Source organism: Macaca fascicularis, chromosome 20 (assembly GCF_037993035.2).
Source record: "Macaca fascicularis isolate 582-1 chromosome 20, T2T-MFA8v1.1".
NCBI classification, from domain to species: domain Eukaryota; kingdom Metazoa; phylum Chordata; class Mammalia; order Primates; family Cercopithecidae; genus Macaca; species Macaca fascicularis.
Genome location: NC_088394.1, coordinates 68,185,508 through 68,204,835, shown reverse-complemented (window position 1 = coordinate 68,204,835; position 19,328 = coordinate 68,185,508). Strand labels below are relative to the sequence as shown.

The 19,328-nt window shown below is 42.3% G+C and overlaps 1 protein-coding gene across 10 annotated transcripts in view; it reads right to left on the bottom strand.

Moving 5' to 3' along the window:
- PMFBP1 (polyamine modulated factor 1 binding protein 1) overlaps positions 1–19,328 on the bottom strand; it is a 532,821-nt gene that overhangs the window by 38,168 nt on the left and 475,325 nt on the right. For all 10 annotated transcript variants that reach the window (XR_012429325.1, XM_074027855.1, XM_065537355.2 and 7 more), the window contains 2 exons: positions 14,092–14,244; positions 3,208–3,456 (listed from right to left, as the gene is read on the bottom strand). Coding sequence is in view for 9 of the 10 variants with exons in the window: in XM_074027855.1 (XP_073883956.1) it covers positions 3,208–3,456; positions 14,092–14,244 (402 nt within the window). In the remaining variant the exon portion in view is untranslated. The remainder of the gene's footprint in view (positions 1–3,207; positions 3,457–14,091; positions 14,245–19,328) is intronic.

Here is a 19,328-nt window from a genome sequence, read left to right as displayed (position 1 = left end):
TCCGTCTCAAAAAAAAAAAAAAAAAAAAAAAAAAAAAAGATGGCCTAGTTAGAGGTAAGCTCCTTTAAGGCAGGGACCATATCCATTTCCTGTTCTGCCCAACATGTGGTAGGAACTCAGTAAATACTTGCTAGTTGACTAAGAGGAATGAATTTTTATAGCTCTGTTTTTTTTAAGGGCTTGAAATGCTGGTAGTTTTTCCTTTCCAGGCATTCTCTAGAAGTTGAACTTAGAAAATGTAGACCTTCTCCTGCACACAGGGCGATGTCCACAAAGTTCCCAAGAGATAGATGGGGAACATGATCCAAAGTTCCTCTGGGATTTGCACAATCCTTATTTAGATTTATTTTCTTCCTCATCAAGTAATTAGTCAACCAACGGACAGATATTTATTGAAAGCTCATGAGCATTGTGTTAAGGGCAGAGGGGATATATACATACTAGACATATGCTCACCCCTCAAAGAGTTTAAAACTTTCACAATCTTGGGGAGATACGAGTTAAAATGAATAAACAGCTGTAGGTAGTTGAGTGTGCTAAATCGTATGACTCGAATCTGATGTGTTGAAGGAGTTAACAGCAGAAGAGTCATCAAGGATGACTTTATATTAGTTTAAATAATCCAATGCAGAATGCTGATAGAACATGTTCCATTAGTTGAAGCTCATTATACTTGCTGCCTGTCATTTGAGATTCTTCTCAGGAAAGGATAACTTTGTGTAAGGTATCTACTATGTAAGGAGAAGAAGAGAGGAATATTTTATATCCAAATATTTGTAACCGAAGCTATCAGTGGCCAGCCCATATCCCCTGGGCACTTGCTATTTCTTTGCAAGCTAACCCCATTCCCACTGCAAGCATATTCAACTCTGCCTGAGGGCTTCTCTGATACCAGAAGCCCATTCAACCAGAGAGGGAAGACAGCGTAGGTTAGAAGCGCTGGGGAGTTAACACCCTCAGGAGCAGCCCTCAACCAGTGACTGGGGTGTGTTGGGTTCACGCTGAGGCATGTCCTACACTATCTGCCAGAGTTCCCCAGAGGGACCAAGCAAGCAGTCTGTTCAATACCAATGTTCTTTATGGGCTTCCGGTCCTTCTTTGACTCACTTGCTCGTGTGCTTGCAAGAATCACCTCCGGAATTAGTTACTTGTATTTATATCCTTGTTTTAGGGTCTGCTGTTGAGTGAACCCAACCTTAGACAGAAGTTTGATGAGGCTGTGCAACAAGACATTGGGGGAACTTGGCAGAATGTCTAAAATCATTTTCTCAGTGCTTTCTCGGTTTGGGATCTTTGACAGTGACTGTTGTTTGCTGAGTCCCATATCTATTCTCCCGCTCTTCCTTAGTAATTGAGCCTTGACTCTACTGGGGGCAGCAACGCACCTCCTAAAACACCACATTTCCTAGGCTTCCTAGAAAGTAGCTCTTGCTGCGTGACTAATTCTGGCCAGTGATATTTAAGTGAAGGTGTTGTGGCTTCCGGAAAGTGTCCTTACAAGGAGGGGAGTGTGCCTTTCCTTTCCACCCTTGTCACCTGGTCCCCTGCCCATTTATCTGGATTATTTGGAACAAGGATGTGGCCGAGTATGGTGGCTCATGCCTGTAATCCCAGCACTTTGGGAGGCCAAGATGGGTGGATCACCCGAGGTCAAGAGTTCAAGACCAGCCTGGCCAACATGGTGAAACCCCATCTTTACTAAAAATACAAAAATTAGCCCGGCGTGGTGGCACGTGCCTGTAATCCCAGCTACTCAGGAGGCTGAGGCAGGAGAGTCACTTGAACTCGGGAGGCAGAGGTTGCAGTGAGCCGAGATTGGGCCAATGCACCTCAGCCTGGGCGACAGAGTGTGACTTTGTCTCAAAAAAAAAAAAAAAGGATGTGACGGTTGGAGCTCCAGGAGGCACCTCAGGTGACTTAGAGAATGGAAGCCCTGAGCTGATGATGATGGAACCCAAGGATAGACCCTTAGACCTGATGACACATGCAGTTGCCATAACAGCAACAGACCACCTGTCTCTGACCTTTTTAACTATGACACAGAAGTAAACTAGCTTATTCATTTTCTGTTATATGCTGCTAAATAGAATCCTAACTCATTCAGGGTCGCTTGATCCAGGCTGGACCCTTTTCTTTAAGTTGTACTGACAGTAAGTTTTAACACAGCCTTGCACTGTCTTTTTAAAACTATGTGTGTATGCACAGGCTTAGTCACAGATTATATTTGTAGGGTTAGAATAACCTTTCTCTGTTCCTCCCACTCTCAATTCTTTTCAGCAAATTTTCACTAGGTGACAATATTCCCTTTTAAAAAAGTTTATGGTCTTTAAAGTTGCTCCTAAAGTCTTTAAAGTTAGTCCTTAAGCAAGAGCACCATCCAAAACACTCTTTGAAATTTTTTTTCTTCTGTGTCCTTCAAATAGAACCTAACTCCTTGAAATTTTATCTTTAAATCTAAAGAAAGAAAATGCCAGGGGAAACCCCAGGATGGAAGAGTATGTCTGTCCCATCACTTAGAACCCATGGTTTACTGCAGCTAGTGCTATCACTGCTCAAGTGGTTTTAGTGCTGCAGCTTTGGGTCCTTGGAATTTACCTGGGATTCTGCAGGGATGCTACTCTTTGGCTTAGAAAATACCACCCTGGAACATGAATGGGAATTAATGCCCTGAATATACTTAAGTGAAGTCTATATGATCTAAAACTCCAGTCTGAAAAAATTATCTGGTACTCTCAATGATTGACTCCCAGTCAACGTCAACGTCTGGTTATCTTATCCAGTGTGCAGGTGCCAGGAATTTATATATTATCAAGACCTTATTTTTCTAAAAATGGTGGATTTAATGGACCTTATACCTCTTTTATAACCCTCAGAGACCCACAGTCTTTTGCATTTAAATTGCAATGGTAATAGAATGGAGAAGATGGGCTTATACACACACACACACATACACACACACATGCCTGCACACACATTCCACATATTCCACATGCATGAATACTGGAGATCTCACCCAGTTACACCATTCAGTTTAGTTTCCTTCTGCTCAGCTTCAAAAAGATCAAGAATTAAAGGGGAAAGTTTATAAAACCTGCTTGAGATGTTGCAAAGCTCTCCTAAGTCCAACATCTGCTTTCTAGTGGGCTTGGTCTGATTTCTGCAGGTAGCTAAGAATGTGGGGTATTTCCATGGTTAATCTTTCTATACCTCATCTTCTTTCAGTTTGCAGTGATGGTGCAGAAGAACCAGGTCAGAAGTCTGCTTTTCTAGGATGGACTGATACTGGCGGAGAGAACAGTAAGAAGTCTGCAACTCCTCTGTGCGAAACTCCAGTTCTTGTTGAAGGGCCAGCAATTTTTTCTTCAGTTGCTGGAGTTGCCTCAGATGACACTGTTTACTGGACCCAAATTCCATCTCTGACTCCTCGAATGCTAATGCCTGTGCTTGCTTCTTGTTCTACAATAGAGACAGGATATACAGAAAAGGCTTTAAAAGGTCATCACTCAGGATGTATATTCATTCCAGGATTGTTTTCATTTGTTCAGTCATTCACATCCATCTATCCATCTTTTTATCTCTTCATCTACAGAGAACTTATTAAACATTTCACTCTATCCACAAGGAAACGTATCACTTAGTATTCCCACTCAGTAAGACGAATTCAATAGAAGAAAAAAAATGGTTCCTATCCACCAAAATCTTATTATTTAGGTCAGAAGAAAAAAATATACACATAAAGGACCTAGAGAGATATGTGTAATAATATGCTCAGGTGTTGCCTTCCCATATAAAGATAACACTAGTGACTTGGAAGGAAATGGATTTCTGGCCATGGTTCTTGGACTAAACTTGGTATTAAAAACACCTGGGTAAAGGAGCATTGCAATGAGTCAATGGTGAGTTCTTGGGGATTTTGAAATGCTGAAAAATGAGAGCCAGAGATATTGTTCAGGTACATCTGGGCACTGACTCTGTCTCCTTCTCCTGAAGGAAGATGTGACCTTGTAGATGCTGACTCTGTGTGTGTGTGTGTGTGTGTGTGTGTGATCTCTTCTTGCTAATCCACAATCTACCTGAAATGCTGCTAGTCTTATCCTACATTTTCATTCATTCATTCTTCATTCATTCATTCACTCAATAGACACAGGCTAAGCACCTATGTTGTATCAGGTATTCTGCTGGTAGGATACATCCCTGTGTTGCTGATGCTTCTATATTTCCTATACTTTCCAGCATCCCTTATGACAATGACATGTGAGGAAAAGGTGGATAAAGAGGGTAGCCTGTGGGCAGTCCTTAGCATCCAACCCTGCTTATTCTCCTCCTACTCATTCTTTTTTTTTTTTTTTTTTTTTTTTTTGAGACAGAGTCTTGCTCTGTCGCCCAGGCTGGGGTGCAGTGGCCGGATCTCAGCTCACTGCAAGCTCCGCCTCCCGGGTTTAGACCATTCTCCTGCCTCAGCCTCCCGAGTAGCTGGGACTACAGGCGCCCGCCACCTCGCCCGGCTAGTTTTTTGTATTTTTTAGTAGAGACGGGGTTTCACCATGTTAGCCAGGATGGTCTCGATCTCCTGACCTCGTGATCCGCCCGTCTCGGCCTCCCAAAGTGCTGGGATTACAGGCTTGAGCCACCGCGCCCGGCCATCTCCTCCTACTCATTCTTTAAGATTCTGTTTAAATCCTGCTCTCCTTCCTGTTTTTTCCCTGCAAAGTTGTCTTTGCACCAGTACCACAGACTTTGCTAGCATGTCCTTAATGTGGTATTCTGTATTCTGTCTGTAATTATTTCTGTGCATTTTAACTTCTAATTAGATTATAAACTCCTGGAGGGCAGGGCCATGTCCGCTCTTATGGGGCCTAGATTATAGATTCATACATACCTATGTATTGAACGAAAGAAATGAAAATAGAGTCCAAGCAATCTCATTGGCTTCCAAGTGTTTGAGCCTGTGGCGTTGGCCTTATTAACAGAGTACTTCTAATACAGTGGCTTTCCAATTTTTAAATTAACTTTTTGAAAACAGATTTATTGAGGTATACTTTGCATATCATGAAATGCAACCATTGTTAAGTGTGCAATTCAATGACTTGTAATAAACTTATAGAATTGTGTGACCATCATTACAATCCAGTTTTAGAACATTTCTATCAACCCCCCAAATTTCCTCATGCCCATTTTCAGTCACTCCTGCTCCTTCCTCCAGCTCCAGGCAACCACAAATCTGCTTTCTGCCTCTATGGATTTTCCGCCTTTTCTAGATGTTTCACACATGGAATTGTATAATATGTCATTTTTTGGCTTCTTTAATTTAGCATATATATATATTTTTTATTTTTTATTTTGAGACAGAGTCTCTGTCCCCTGGGCTGGAGTGTAGTGGTGTGATCTTGGCTCGCTGCAACCTCCACCTCCCTGGTTCAAGCGATTCTCATGCCTCAGTCTCCCGAGTAGCTGGAATTACAGGCATGCACCACCACACCCAGCTAATTTTTGTATTTTTAGTAGAGATGGGGTTTTGCCATGCTGGCCAGGATGGTCTCAAACTCCTAAGCTCATGTGATCTGCCCGCCTTGACCTCCCAAAGTGCTGGGATTACAGGTGTGAGTCACTGTGCCTGGCTGCGTAATATTTTTGAGGTTTGTCCACGTTGCAGCAAAAATCAGTATTTGAGGCCAGGTGTGGTGGCTCATGCCTGTAATCCCAGCACTTTGGGAGGCCGAGGCAGGTGGATCACGAGGTCAGGAGATTGAGAACATCCTGGCTAACACAGTGAAACCCCGTCCCTGCTAAAAATACAAAAAAAATTAGCCGGGCGTGGTGGCAGGCGCCTGTAGTTCCAGCTACTCAGGAGGCTGAGGCAGGAGAATGGCGTGAACCCGGGAGGCAGAGCTTGCAGTGAGCTGAGATCACGCCACTGCACTCCAGCCTGGGTGACAGAGTGAGACTCTGTCTCATTTGGTTTATCTGTTCATCAGTTGATGGATATTTGGGTTATTTAAGTTTTTGGCAATTATGAATACTGCTGCTATGAACATTAACCATACTAGCCTTTGTGTGAGTATGATATTTTCATTTAATTAATGTGCTCAGCAAATAATGTGGTACACCTACTATATCAAGAACTACACTAGGTAATGGGGATATAGCATTATATAAAACAGGCAAATCCCAACTTTGTGGAGTTTGCATCTAATATGGGGAGAGAGAAAACTAAGCAAGTATATATGTAGTGTATTAGAAGGACAAAACGCGGCCGGGCGCAGTGGCTCAAGCCTGTAATCCCAGCACTTTGGGAGGCCGAGACGGGCGGATCACTAGGTCAGGAGATCGAGACCATCCTGGCTAACACGGTGAAACCCCGTCTCTACTAAAAAATACAAAAAACTAGCCGGGCGAGGTGGCGGGCGCCTGTAGTCCCAGCTACTCAGGAGGCTGAGACAGGAGAATGGCCCGAACCCGGGAGGCGGAGCTTGCAGTGAGCTGAGATCCGGCCACTGCACTCCAGCCTGGGCGACAGAGCGAGACTCCGTCTCAAAACAACAACAACAACAACAACAACAACAAAAAAAAAAAAAAAAAAAAGAAGGACAAAACGCAGTAGGGAAGAGTGAAACAGGGGAGGAGGATGAGGAATGCCAGGATGGAGGAGGTTATATTTTTGAATTAAATGTTTGCATGGAGGACCAAATTGAGAAGCTACATTTAACCCAAAACTTGAAGGAGGCAAAAGAAGGCATCTGGAATGCTCTAGGGAGAGATGGCCCTGGAGGTGGACGCATGCCTGGTGATATTTGAGGAGCCCCAGGGGTTGCAGCCACTTTTTTTTCTGGCTGGAGCAGAGACAGTAAGGGGGAAAGTTGTACCTGATGGAGTGAGATAGGAAAAGAAGGTGAGGTCTTTAGGACTGTATAGCCATTCTCGAGACTTTGCCTTCTTTCAGGGAGATGAAAGACCTTTGGAGGGTACTGAGCAGAGGAGCAGCATGATCTCCCTGAGCTTTTATGAAGGACACAATGGCTGTTTATCGGAAATCAACTCTAGGCAGACAAAGACAGAAGCAGAAAGACCAGGTACGAGGCTACTGCAATAATCCAGGCAAAGGATGACGGCGTGGACCAAGACGGTAGCAATGGAGGGTGGGAGAAGTGGTTGGGTTCTAGATGTATCTTGAAATGACAGGACACAGGAGTTGCTGCTGGGTTACAGGTTGGATGATGGGACATGATGGTCATCCATAACAGATGATGCCAGGGTTTTGGTCTGAGTAACTGGGGAGATGGAATTTTAATGAGATTAATTCAGTAAGAGCTGGAACTGAAAGACAAAAAACCTCTACTGAGAGTGGTGGTGGCAGCACAGAGAAGGTAAAGGAGGCTCAACCCAGTCCAGAACCAGAAAGATGATAGCTGATTGTGTCAGTACAATCCGAATGATGCTTTCCAAGCTCTAGTGGAAGTGTCTCATCCTGAGTGCCTCAGAATTAAGAAGACAGACAGAGAAAATGGACCCACTGTGGTCACCAGGCAAAAGAAATCCTAGGCAAAGACACGCTGAATGCTTGGCCTGAATCCAGTGTATGTGACTAGGGGAAAGTTGATGAGACCTCTTTTCTAAGCTGAACAAAGCTAAATTTTGTATTTACTTTGTGTAGCTATAATTGCCAGCATTTATATTAAATGTTGTTGTTTAGGGCTTTCATTCTTTTCAAGATAAGAACACTGCTAGTCTCACAACTCATCTGTGAATGAGGTGTGGAGAGAAGAGAGTTGGGAGTAGCATGTGTGGTGTGCTCATCTCTGTGTGTACGTGCACATGCATGGATACAGGGGCTTCTGAAGAGCCTGAGTCCTCCTGCTTATATAGTAAGTTAACAGGGTGGGGAGCTACCTGGAAAAAACATGATCACAAATAAGTACTTAACATGGACAGAATTAATGCAAAGGAGTGAACATCTGGGGTAAGGTTAATTCAGAAGGGCTTATTTTAGTATATATCCAATAAAATTCTTATCAGGCCAGGCATGGTGGCTCACCCCTATAATCCCAGCACTTTGGGAGGCCAAAGTGGGTGGATGGCTTGAGATGAGGAGTTCAAGATCAGCCTGGGCAACATAGCGAGACCCCTATTACTACAAAAAATAAAAAATAAAAAAATTAGCCATGCATGTTGGCACGTGCCTGTAGTCCCAGCTACTTGAGAGGCTGAGGCGAGAGAATCACTTGAGCTCTGGAGTTCAAGGCTTCAGTGAGCTACGATCACACCACTGCACTCCAGCCTGGGCAACAGAGCAAGATACTGTCTCCAAAAAAATCTTTATCAGATTTTGCCAAAATCCTTTTTATTTTGCTTTTTATTAAGCATCTGTCCACTGCTGAGTGTGTATAACCCTGCTGAAAACTAACCGTGGTCTCCCGTTGTATATTCATTCTTTGCTTCTCTTTCCTTCCATGTCCCTATTTTTTCTTCACTGCCCAGAAGAATGAGAGAAACGCTCTTCTTTTAAAAGAAGTCAAACTCTCTCTCTCTTTAGGGCTTCCCCTCCCGTACCTGGTACACCCATCTATACTTAGGTGTGTTTAGAATTGCTCTCTGGCCTTAAAGCTTCCTGTGGGAAATAAACATCTTTCCTAAATGTTGTGTATAAAGCTTAGCAGTCTGGTATGGATACTGGTGAGATGTCAATGCTTTATTTTCCCCAGAGGTCATCTTGAATCTTCTGGGTTTAATTTTGGTCTGAGGCAACATGATGGGCTAGCCAGATGATAAAAGTTCATGCAACTCTTCCAGTACAGGACAAATATAGCACCCAACCTAATTTGCCTGGTTATAAAGATCCAAGGACTGCTTCTATCTGCAGAGAAACTAGAGTTCTTTGGATAGGAATTTTAAACATTTGCACACTATAGATATCAATGGGTTTAGAGGAATCAAATTTCAAAGACTTGGAGAAATGCCTAGACTTATTTGAGACCTATTAAATTTCTACTTATTTATCCTTATGCATTCAAAAGTTTATTTTTCTAAATTCTAAAGGAACAGAAAATGACACACTATGGATTAAGCCTACACTTCACTTACAAATGTGCTGAAGAGCAGTGTCACAAAGGCACCAACTTATTTCCTATTGCTTCTTTGTCTTTTTTTTTTTTAAAACATTCTTTCTAATGAAGATGCAGATATTTTATTAGAGTCTTCTTTGACGTTTAAACTGAGATCTGAAGAAAATAAGCATGTTGAAAGACTAGTTCTTACAGAGGTGAGACTAGTTCTTAAAATGACCATCTGGAATGAGATGTGATTCTGGAGGCCATCTGGTCTACCAGGTTTCTCAGCTGGATTTCTATCCAGGTCTCAGCTGCTTGAAAAGATGGGGACTGCTGGCTGTCCATAGGAACCTGTTCCCATATTTAGTCAACCTTTCAGCCCTACTTGTGGTCAAAGAGATTATAGCTATTGCTCCTTCCTTGCCTATGTGGCCACTTGATCACAGAAGGAAATTAATTGGCCTGGCATGATTTGCCTTTTGAAAAGTCACGTTGGTTTCCACCCAATACTTTGTGCTTTTCAAGTTGATGCTAATTGATTGATGTTAAGTTCTGTATTTTCCTTGTACTGAAGTTAAGCTGACAGGTCTATAATTACCAGGATTGTCCTTTTTCCCTTTTTAAAAAGATGAGCACTTCATTTACCCTTTTTCAGTCTACAGGGACTTTCTTTATCCTTTTGAGTTCTCAAAAATAATCACTAGCAGCTATGTAATAACACCTGCCAATTCCTTAAGTACTCTTCGAAGTATGTCATCAGGCCCTGCTGATTTGCCTAAAGCTGGCTTTTCAAAATACTTTTTAACCATTTTGTTCCCTGTTCTAGTTTGCGCTGACTAGGTTGGCATTGTTCTGATAACCGAATCCCTAATGATTTTTTTTTTTCATTTAAGAATGAAAAAGTCTCACTATCTTTTTTTAATGGAGATTTTTTCTTTATTGAGAAACTTAAGACTTGGATACATCAAACTGAATTAATTTCCTGGGGAGGAGACCAAAATCCACAATAGAAAAAAGAAGTTAACACTGTCTGGGCCACAGCAGAACCAGAGAATACATTTGTATAGCTGAAAAATTCTAAGTGCTTCATATTTGACCTTTTGATACAGCATGATCTATTAAATTTGTGATAGGTATTCTTGATGTTGAGGTCCATAGAACAATATAGGAAGTCTGCAAACTTTCAGCTGAATTGTATGAGAGATTATTTGGCTTTTGAATCAGTTTCTCCTTGTTCATGAGGTAGCAGCAGCAACCATTAGCACAGATGAGGACTAACTTACTTTTTCAGTCATTGTCATGAACTTCTTTTCCTAACTTTGAGGTAAGTGAGGTATTTCCTTTAAACTCTAGTTTAGCCTTATGTCACTGGATAGGTTTATCTGCTGTTTTTTTTTTTTTTTTTTTTTTTTTTTTTTTTTTTGAGATGGAGTCTCACTCTGTTGCTGAGGCTGGAGTGAAGTGGCATGCTCTCAGCTCACTGCAACCTCTGTGCCCCGGATTCAAGCGATTCTCCTGCCTCAGCCTCCCGAGTGGCTGGGACTATAGGCGCCTGCTACCATTCCTGGCTAAGTTTTCCATTTTTAGTAGAGATGGGGTTTCGCCATGTTGGCCAGGCTGGTCTCGAACTCCTGACCTCAGGTGATCCACCCGCCTCAGCCTCCCAAAGTGCTGGGATTACAGGCGTGAGCCACCGCGCCCCGACTTATCTGTTACTTTTTATGTCTTCTACAAATTGCATTTCTTGTACTTCCTTGTACTAGTAGAGCAGAGAACTGTATGTTTAAGTGACATGAATTTTGGATGCATCTTTCTGATGTAGACATTCTTCTCACTAGTGACTTCTGCTTGCCTGAGATTCACTTGAAAAAAAGTATTTTAGAATAATTTTTGATTTACAGAAAAATTGCAAAAGTAGCCCAGAGAGTTCCCATATGTTCTTCATACAGCTTTCCCTAAGGCAAACTTCTTAAATAACTGGGTACATTTGTCTGAACTAAGAAATTAATGTTGGAAGATTACTGTGAACTATACTTTATTGGATTTCACCAGTTTTTCCACTAATGTGTTTTCTCTGTTCCAATATCCAATCCAGAATTTCACATTGCATTTAGAAGATTCAGTGAAATATTTTTTTTCCATTCCCAATGATTCAAAATGATACTGTGTAATAATGCCCATCAAGATTCTACTAACTTTACATCTTCAACAAATGACTTTTATCCACAGGAATCAAACTCGCCTTATATAGTTTTATGCTAAAAATAGTGTCCTCTGTACATTTCAAAGATGAGTTTGGCAATCTGAGCTCTACTGAATATCAGGGCATGCACCCTATGCCACCATCAGAGAACGGAGCCTGGGAAAATTGCTCAAAAGGCCCTTTCTTTTCTGGTTTGATCATTTTATTATGATATCTCTGTTGTTCTTTTCTCCTTTCACTTTAATTGAGATTCTCTTTTGATTCCTGGGCAGGCCCAGGAACACGGTGAGGCAAGTGAGATGCAAATTTTAAGGAGGCACTCAGTCTCAGGGTGGAGCACATGCAGGTTGGCACCTGAAGAGCTTGTGCCCATGAATTTTGCACCTTAGCCACCCCATTTGCTTCGCCCTATTTCCTGCTCTGTTCCTGGGATTGGGAGCATAATGTAGTTTTGCTTTGCAAGGTCATATCACTCACCCCTTCCCTGCCACTCCTTTTGTTATACATAACATCTAATGTAATATTTTAATCTTTTTGCATAATTGTGGTCGTAAACTCTGACCTCCTGCTTGTTTCCCCAGCTCCTTGTTAGAGAGTAGTCAGAATTTCAGAAAGTCTTGGTTTCCCTTTTGTTCCCATGTTACATTTCCATGTGGAAGGCAGATCTTAAAGGGATTTTCTGGGCGGATGAGTGTAAGTCTACATCTAATTGTGTATTTGTATGCGTAGTCTGCTATTTAAATTCTGCACTAAGTGCTAGGGGAAAAAAGAGCCCGCTTTAAAGCTTGTTTCAAGCTGTTAGACCTTCTTCTGGGCAATTAGAATAATAAAATGCAATTTAATACCTTTCTCCTTCCAAGTTGCCAGGTACATTTATAAGCCAGATGGCTTTTCCTCACTGGGGGAATAAGTAAACTCATGACAGCAATGGTGAAAATATCCTAAAATGTTAATATTTAGAAAGAAGTAAATTATGATAATCTTCTTCCTGAGATCCATTTAGGAAACCAGTGGATTTTTCTCTATTTGTAACTTCCTGAGGAAAGCAATGCTTAGAAGATGAAGTAGAAATGCTTTGTTGGTAGTATTTCTAGGGCATTGCAGAGGAACAATTTGTGGTTTCAATAGTGAGGCGGTAAGTCCTGGGAGAACTCTTATAGACGCAATGAAAAGAGGCCAGATCCTTGACCACCAACAGTGAAGAACACGGTGGCGGCTTCACAGCCTCCCAGAGGCTAACTTTGGGTGTCCAGCAACAGGTCTGTGCAGCCAGGACCTGCTTTCTGTTTACCAATAACTCAAGTCACTAAATGGAAATGAAGACCACAAGTAAAGAATTCTTGGAAACCCAGTGTTTAGAGAGCTGTGGGAAAATATCTCCCAGCTGGCTCCCCAGCTTGTGTGGATAAATTTAGAGACTGACTTAAAGGCCTTAGATTTAGAGCTTCCAAAGAAAGCAAACCTCAGGCTGAAATGAAATTACCTCAGCTGATGAACAGCCTAGACTCTAGATAAATATTAGTCCAAAATCACAGTCTCAAGAAAGATGCTCATGCCAGGAGGTCTGCATGTTCACACATGCGGAGGATCAGTGCTACTGAGTGTCTTGGCTTGGGCACCCCTGAAAGCAGGCTCTGTGACAAGGAACTGAGGGTCAAGTAGTAGTTGCTGTGGGAGGTGGTCTTAGTAAACTCTGGCTGGGGAGTGGGAAACTGAAGGAAGGGAAGGAAGCAGATAAAAGGTGTGTCCACTCATTGATTGATGGGCATTTGGCTGGTTCCATATTTTTGCATGTGGTATATATATACAATGGAATACGACTCAGCCATAAAAAGAAATGAATTAATGGCATTTGCAGTGACCTGGATGGAATTGGAGACTATTATTCTAAGTGAAGTAACTCAGGAATGGGAAACCAAACATCATATGTTCTCACTTATAAGTGGGAGCTAAGCTATGAGGATGCAAAAGCATAAGAGTGAAACAATGAACTTTGGGGACTCTGGGGAAAGGTTGGGGGTGGTGAGGGATAAAAGACTACAAATTGGATTCAGTGTATACTGCTTGGGTGATGGGTGCACCAAAATCTCACAAATCACCGCTAAAGAACTTACTCATGTAACAACAACAACAACAACAACATTGGGTTAAAAAAAAAAAGGTGTGTCATCAAGTCAGGTACCACTGTGAGCAACTGGGCTCAGGTGCATTGAGGAAGTCTGTGAGACAGCATGCCTCGGGTTACCTCTGACGAGGGACAAAGGAAGGTGGGAGATGGAATCTACCACCTCCTCATCTGACATTGTTTGAAGGTTGCTTCTAGAGGCATTAACTCTTGAGAAACTGAGCTTGTCCTATTATCAGGTTCCTGCATCCAGAAGAAAAGCTTACAGGCAGTAAGACACAGGTGCAGCAATAAAGATCCTCTGCTACCCCGATGCACACTGATATCTTGGAGCAGGTGCGATGGTTTTTATTTTCATGGTTGACTTAGAAGTTTGTCTGAGATCCATAGCAGATGCTGCTCCCCTTGTATCACTATGATCTGATATTTTCAGGGCAATGGGTTGTAAACACAGGTGTGAAAGGCCCGATAAGGAAAACATTGTGCCTAGGATGTACATGACCTTGGAGATAGATGGAAAAATCCTGAAGGCAGGAAAGGCATTTTCCGTGTGTGTGTGTGTTGGGGTGTGCATGTTTAATTCTCTTAATTCTCTCTCATTGCTTGTTCAATAAGTACTCTTGAATGAACAGTGGAAGAACTTTCTATTATCCCCGCCCAAGGGAAGAGAGGTAGAAGTTGAGGGAGCAGGGGTGAGCGGCCGCTGCCAAGTCCCTTACGTGGCTGCTGTTCATTGCCTCCTCCATGCAGAGCTGATTGTCCTGCAAGGTCTTCCTCTGTCTCTTGCAGACATCGTGCAGATTCTTGATGTCAACTTGCAGGCTTAACAGCTTGCTGTTCAGGTTGCTCACTTCTCTGTCTCTCTCCCCCGCCTAGGCAGCCAGAAAAACAAAAGCATCAATTATAAGCTATCAAGAAAGTGCTTGCTTTCGTTCACTTAACAGGTTGACAGAGACTTGAAATTTGCTGGAAATTTGTCCATCAACCGTTAGCTGTTATTACTCATCCTGTGTAACGTTTACACAGTTTCCAATTGCCAGGTGTCTGAGCGCTCTGCATTATTCAGACAATTACTGATTTATATTAATTAATCTTCACCACACTGCTGAGGGTGCACCACAGACAATTCCCCTGTTTTTCAAGAGGAAGTCAGTGCCTAGAATAATTCTAGGCACCTAGTGGACTGTCTATAAATATTAATGGCTCTGCCACTGATGAACATATTGAGATGTCAAATGAACTTGTCAAGACAAGTATAGTGAATCCATGATGGGCTTGATACGGGATTCTGAAGTCTCTTACCTTTCTCTTCTACCCACTAGACTACCAAAAGATCTCCTTCACCTATAAACCCAGTGCTTTTCTCTTTTTTTTGAGACGGAGTCTCGCTTTGTCACCCAGGCTGGAGTGCAGTGGCACAATCTTTGCTCACTGCAAGCTCCGCCTCCTGGGTTCACACCATTCTCCTGCCTCAGCCTCCTGAGTATCTGTGACTACAGGCACCCGCCACCATTCCCGGCTAATTTTTTTTATATTTTCAGTAGAGACGGGGTTTCACCGTGTTAGCCAGGATGGTCACGATCTCCTGACCTCGTGATCTGCCTACCTCGGCCTCCCAAAAGTGCTTTTCTTTAGAGGCATTCACAATGGGAACAAAGTGAGATCCCTGGGCTGGTGGCGTAAGTTCTGTCTTTGATTATGAGTGAAAAGAATTAGCTAATTGTTGCTAGATGGGGATGGAAAGTAGTGATTGAGATATAAATAGAGTGTGTGGGGCATAGTAACTTGGGTGAGGGTGCGGGTGCAGAGCTGTTGTAGGAGGGTGGGGCTTTATCACACCAGGATGCCACCTCCACTCCCAGAGTTGTGGGTGGTAATGGTGTGAAAATGAATGAGGAAGAAGTCCTGTGTGAACCTGTGTTGTGCTTCAGTCTGTCACTGTGCTGGTTTTCTACAACGCTCATGAGCACAGGTGTTACTGCTGCTGAGTTTTAAATCTAGGAACTGAGGCTGGTTCCTTCATGGTAAGTACATGGTTTGGCTCTGTGTCCCCACCCACATCTCATCTCAAATTGTAATCCTCACGTGTTGAGGGAGGGACCTGGTGGGAGGTGATTGGGTCATGGGGGTGGTTTCTCCCACACTGTTCTTATAATAGTGAGTGAGTTCTTACAAGATCTGATAGTTTAAAAGTGTGGCACTTCCCCTCACTGTCTCTCTCCTGCTGCCATGTAAGATGTGCCTTGCTTCCCCTTTGCCTTCCGCTATGATTGTAAGTTTCCTAAGGCCTCCCCAGCTATGTGGACCTGTGAATCAGTTAAACCTCTTTTCCTGATAAATTACTCAGCCTCCAGTAGTTCTTTATAGCAGTGTGAAAATGGACTAATACAGTACCTATCTCTTAGGTTAGATTACCGAGAGGGTTCTTAAGTGAGGATTCATGGCATCTATCAAAGAAACACTCCCAAGAAAAACCAGCATGGAAGAAGGGGAAGGAGGATAGGGAAGGGGTAAAAACCAAGTACAGGTACATTTTCAGAGAATCCTGTGGGCAGTAATTTTAGCCTGCTCATACAGGAAACTCTGGAATATGAGCTACACCTTAGAGTCTGTCCTGATTGGTGTCAGTGAAAGCTGGGCTGTCAAACTCAGCATCAGTCAGTCAGTGGCCAATGGCCATCCCATGGGTTACAAGCAACTAAGAACTTCCAGCTATCTGCCCCTGTAGGCAGTGACTTCAGTAGTCTAAAGACAATTCTTTTTTTTTTTTTTTTTTGAGGCGGAGTCTCGCTCTGTCGCCCAGGCTGGAGTGCAGTGGCGCGATCTCGGCTCACTGCAAGCTCCGCCTCCCGGGTTCCCACCATTCTCCTGCCTCAGCCTCCCGAGTAGCTGGGACTACAGGCGCCACCACCACGCCCGGCTAATTTTTTTGTATTTTTAGTGGAGACGGGGTTTCATTGTGTTAGCCAGGATGGTCTCGATCTCCTGACCTCGTGATCCGCCCGTCTCGGCCTCCCAAAGTGCTGGGATTACAGGCTTGAGCCACCGCGCCCGGCCAAGACAATTCTTCTAAGAGAGTTACAGCTGCAAAAGTGCGCAGTAGGCAGGGGATAGGTGCATGGAAATAGTGAAGGGAACTAAGCCACAGTGCCCAAGGTCTCACATCTGGTTAGCAGTAGGGCCAGGAGAGCACGTTCTTCCTGACCCTGTAGCTGGTGCTCTGCCATCATATCCGACTGACTGGTTTGTCTTTTGAAATATATGAGCTGCATAACACACATTCTCAGAGGAACTGGAGACCTAATATGGGCATCGTAAATCAAGCCTTACTGGACAGGTCAGTTTAAAGGACCCCTACACAAAGCCGAAGGGGGCCGGAGGACAACGGCGAGAATCGGACATTGCAATGTCAGAGTATTCGGAATTCAGAAGGTTTCCCAGAACTGCTGCTGTCTCCGCTGATTTATTTCTTCATTTCCATTTAGTACCTGGATTTTTTTTTAACCACTTTACAGTTTAATTAGGTTAACGGCATGGCTCTGTCATTAAAAGGATTTCATTATCTCAAAACTCTCCCTCCTCCTCTCTTGCTCCCATCCTTCGTTCCTCACTTCCAGAAAAATAACAGTGGATGTCAACTGCCCCAAGCATGTAATTACCATTAAGACAATTACCAGGGACTCTCTTAAGAGAATATGTGTAGAGTGGCCTTAAAAAATGGTGTACAGACACTGTTTTCTAACTTGGAAACAAAATGCTTAACTCGATAAAGAGTGGTAGTTTGATTCTGGTGCTTTGGATCCCTTTCCTGTGGTTACCACACTGGGAATAGGGTATGGAGCCTCTCCAGGAAGTGGGACCCTAAGGAACCTCTTCACTCTGGCCACAGGACTGTCTTTCTTTGGCATCTACGAGCAGTTTAGGTGACAACAAGATGCCTGCTCCACAGGAGAGCCAAATACCCTATACTCTTGCCTTGGTGCTGAATATATGTGTCTTAAGGCAGGAACCCTGACAGCATATTGTTCCCCATGGAGACTAGCACACTGAAGGCTCACTAACAAAATACCAATGATACACACTTGAGTTTCTCTAAATTAAAAGTTAAGTGCTCTCTCTCAGGCCAATAAAAATATCCTTTCTCCCTCCAGTTTTGGATGTCCTCTGAGTAGAAGGCCTGATAGCCCAATTCTTTTGCACCACCAGAAGTTCAGAATTGGATCTTCAATGTAGATGATCTCATCTAATTTGTACATCTAATTTGTAGCCAATTTAGCATTGGCTCAGAGTCTCTGAGAAAATGTCTTCATTCATGAAACAAGGTTTGGAATAAATCATCTTTCTTTGAACATTCCTTAAACCAGTTGAATAACAAATACGTTTTGATGGATGTCAAGTGAAATTTACTTTTGAAAGCAAAACTTAACCATTCACTCCTGGAAACCAAATTATAAAGAGGTTTTGATGCATCAGAAAAGGAGTAAAAATGCTGGGAGAGTGATCAGGAGATTTCCAGAACCATGTTCAATTTTTAATTATAGGGAGTTATTAGAAAAGGCTGTGCTCACCTCAGAACCCCAGAAAAGCCAATGTTTCTGGGGTCTCAGTGAACCTAATTTCTTGCCAGTATCTCACACAGATATTAGCTATAAACTATTTATAATCCTATCTACTTTATGAAGGCTAAATCCCAGGCAGATGCCTTTTGAGTATCAACATGCAATAGGGATAGATTTAATCTGACATTTCATCAATCATAGCTCTGTAACCATTACTGGGGCATGAGATGAACCGAGAGTCATAATGTTGACCCTCAGGCACCACATCTGATCCTGTCCTGGATCTGAAGTCATTAACAATGGCTGAAATTACAAGTCTCCACTGCCAGTCTCCGCTGCCAGGTGAGTTTTCATTTACATAAGTCATGTACTTAGTTACCTGGTTTCTCTTATATAAGGTTGGAACCTGGTCACTCTGCTTTGAAACATATGACAGCAGCAGCAGCTATCAACCCACAGGCAAAATGATGAGTGCTGATACTGCAGTGGCTACCATATTCATGATAACTATTGGAAAATAGGTTATTTACTGAAGCAAATTTTCTGTATTGATTAAATAGGTCTTTTGTCAAAAAGCATGGTATCTCAAAAACACATATTTCAAAACAGGTGAAGACATTTTGCTCTAGGTTTCCAAGTATTGACAGTCTCAAGCTTTTTCTTGGGTGAAGCTAATGTTAAATTGAAGCTTGTGATTCAGTAGCATTTTCAGAGCCCAAGAACATTGCAAAGATTCAAAATGGCAGCATTCCCAGGGATTTGGCATTTCAACATGAAAATCCAGAGTAATTTAGGATTCAACCAATAACACGATAAAGGTCATCATCTTTGGGATATTATCTTATTTGTCTGAGGATAAGGACAGATCTTCAATAATCAATGGGAAACCACGTTTAACCACCACTAATATCACAACCATTCAATTTATGGTGAGAGTCATGCCTTAAGAATCACGAAACCTTAAAAACTAACATTGATTCAGGAATTTTTACATTTTACTTGTATAATAGTAGAGTTTACAGTTATCTGCAGTGATTTTAAACACTATTACTGATATTACTGACTTGATTACCAGTTGACTTTTCCATTTATAGAAATATTACAGTTTTTACATTACTTATGATGGAAATGAATGGGTACTTATACAAGGTTTTGCCTGTGAACAAACATTTAGAACCAATTATGTTCATATACTGAAGAGTGACTGTATTTTATGGTGTTCTAAATTCTTTAAAAATTGATGTATACCTATGTAACAAATCTGCACATTCTGCACATGTATCCCAGAACTTAAAGTATAATAAAAAAGATTAAAAAAAGAAAACATTATGAAATGTAAGAAGGCTAAACACACATACACACATACACACACACACACTTAGATTAACAAATTAAAA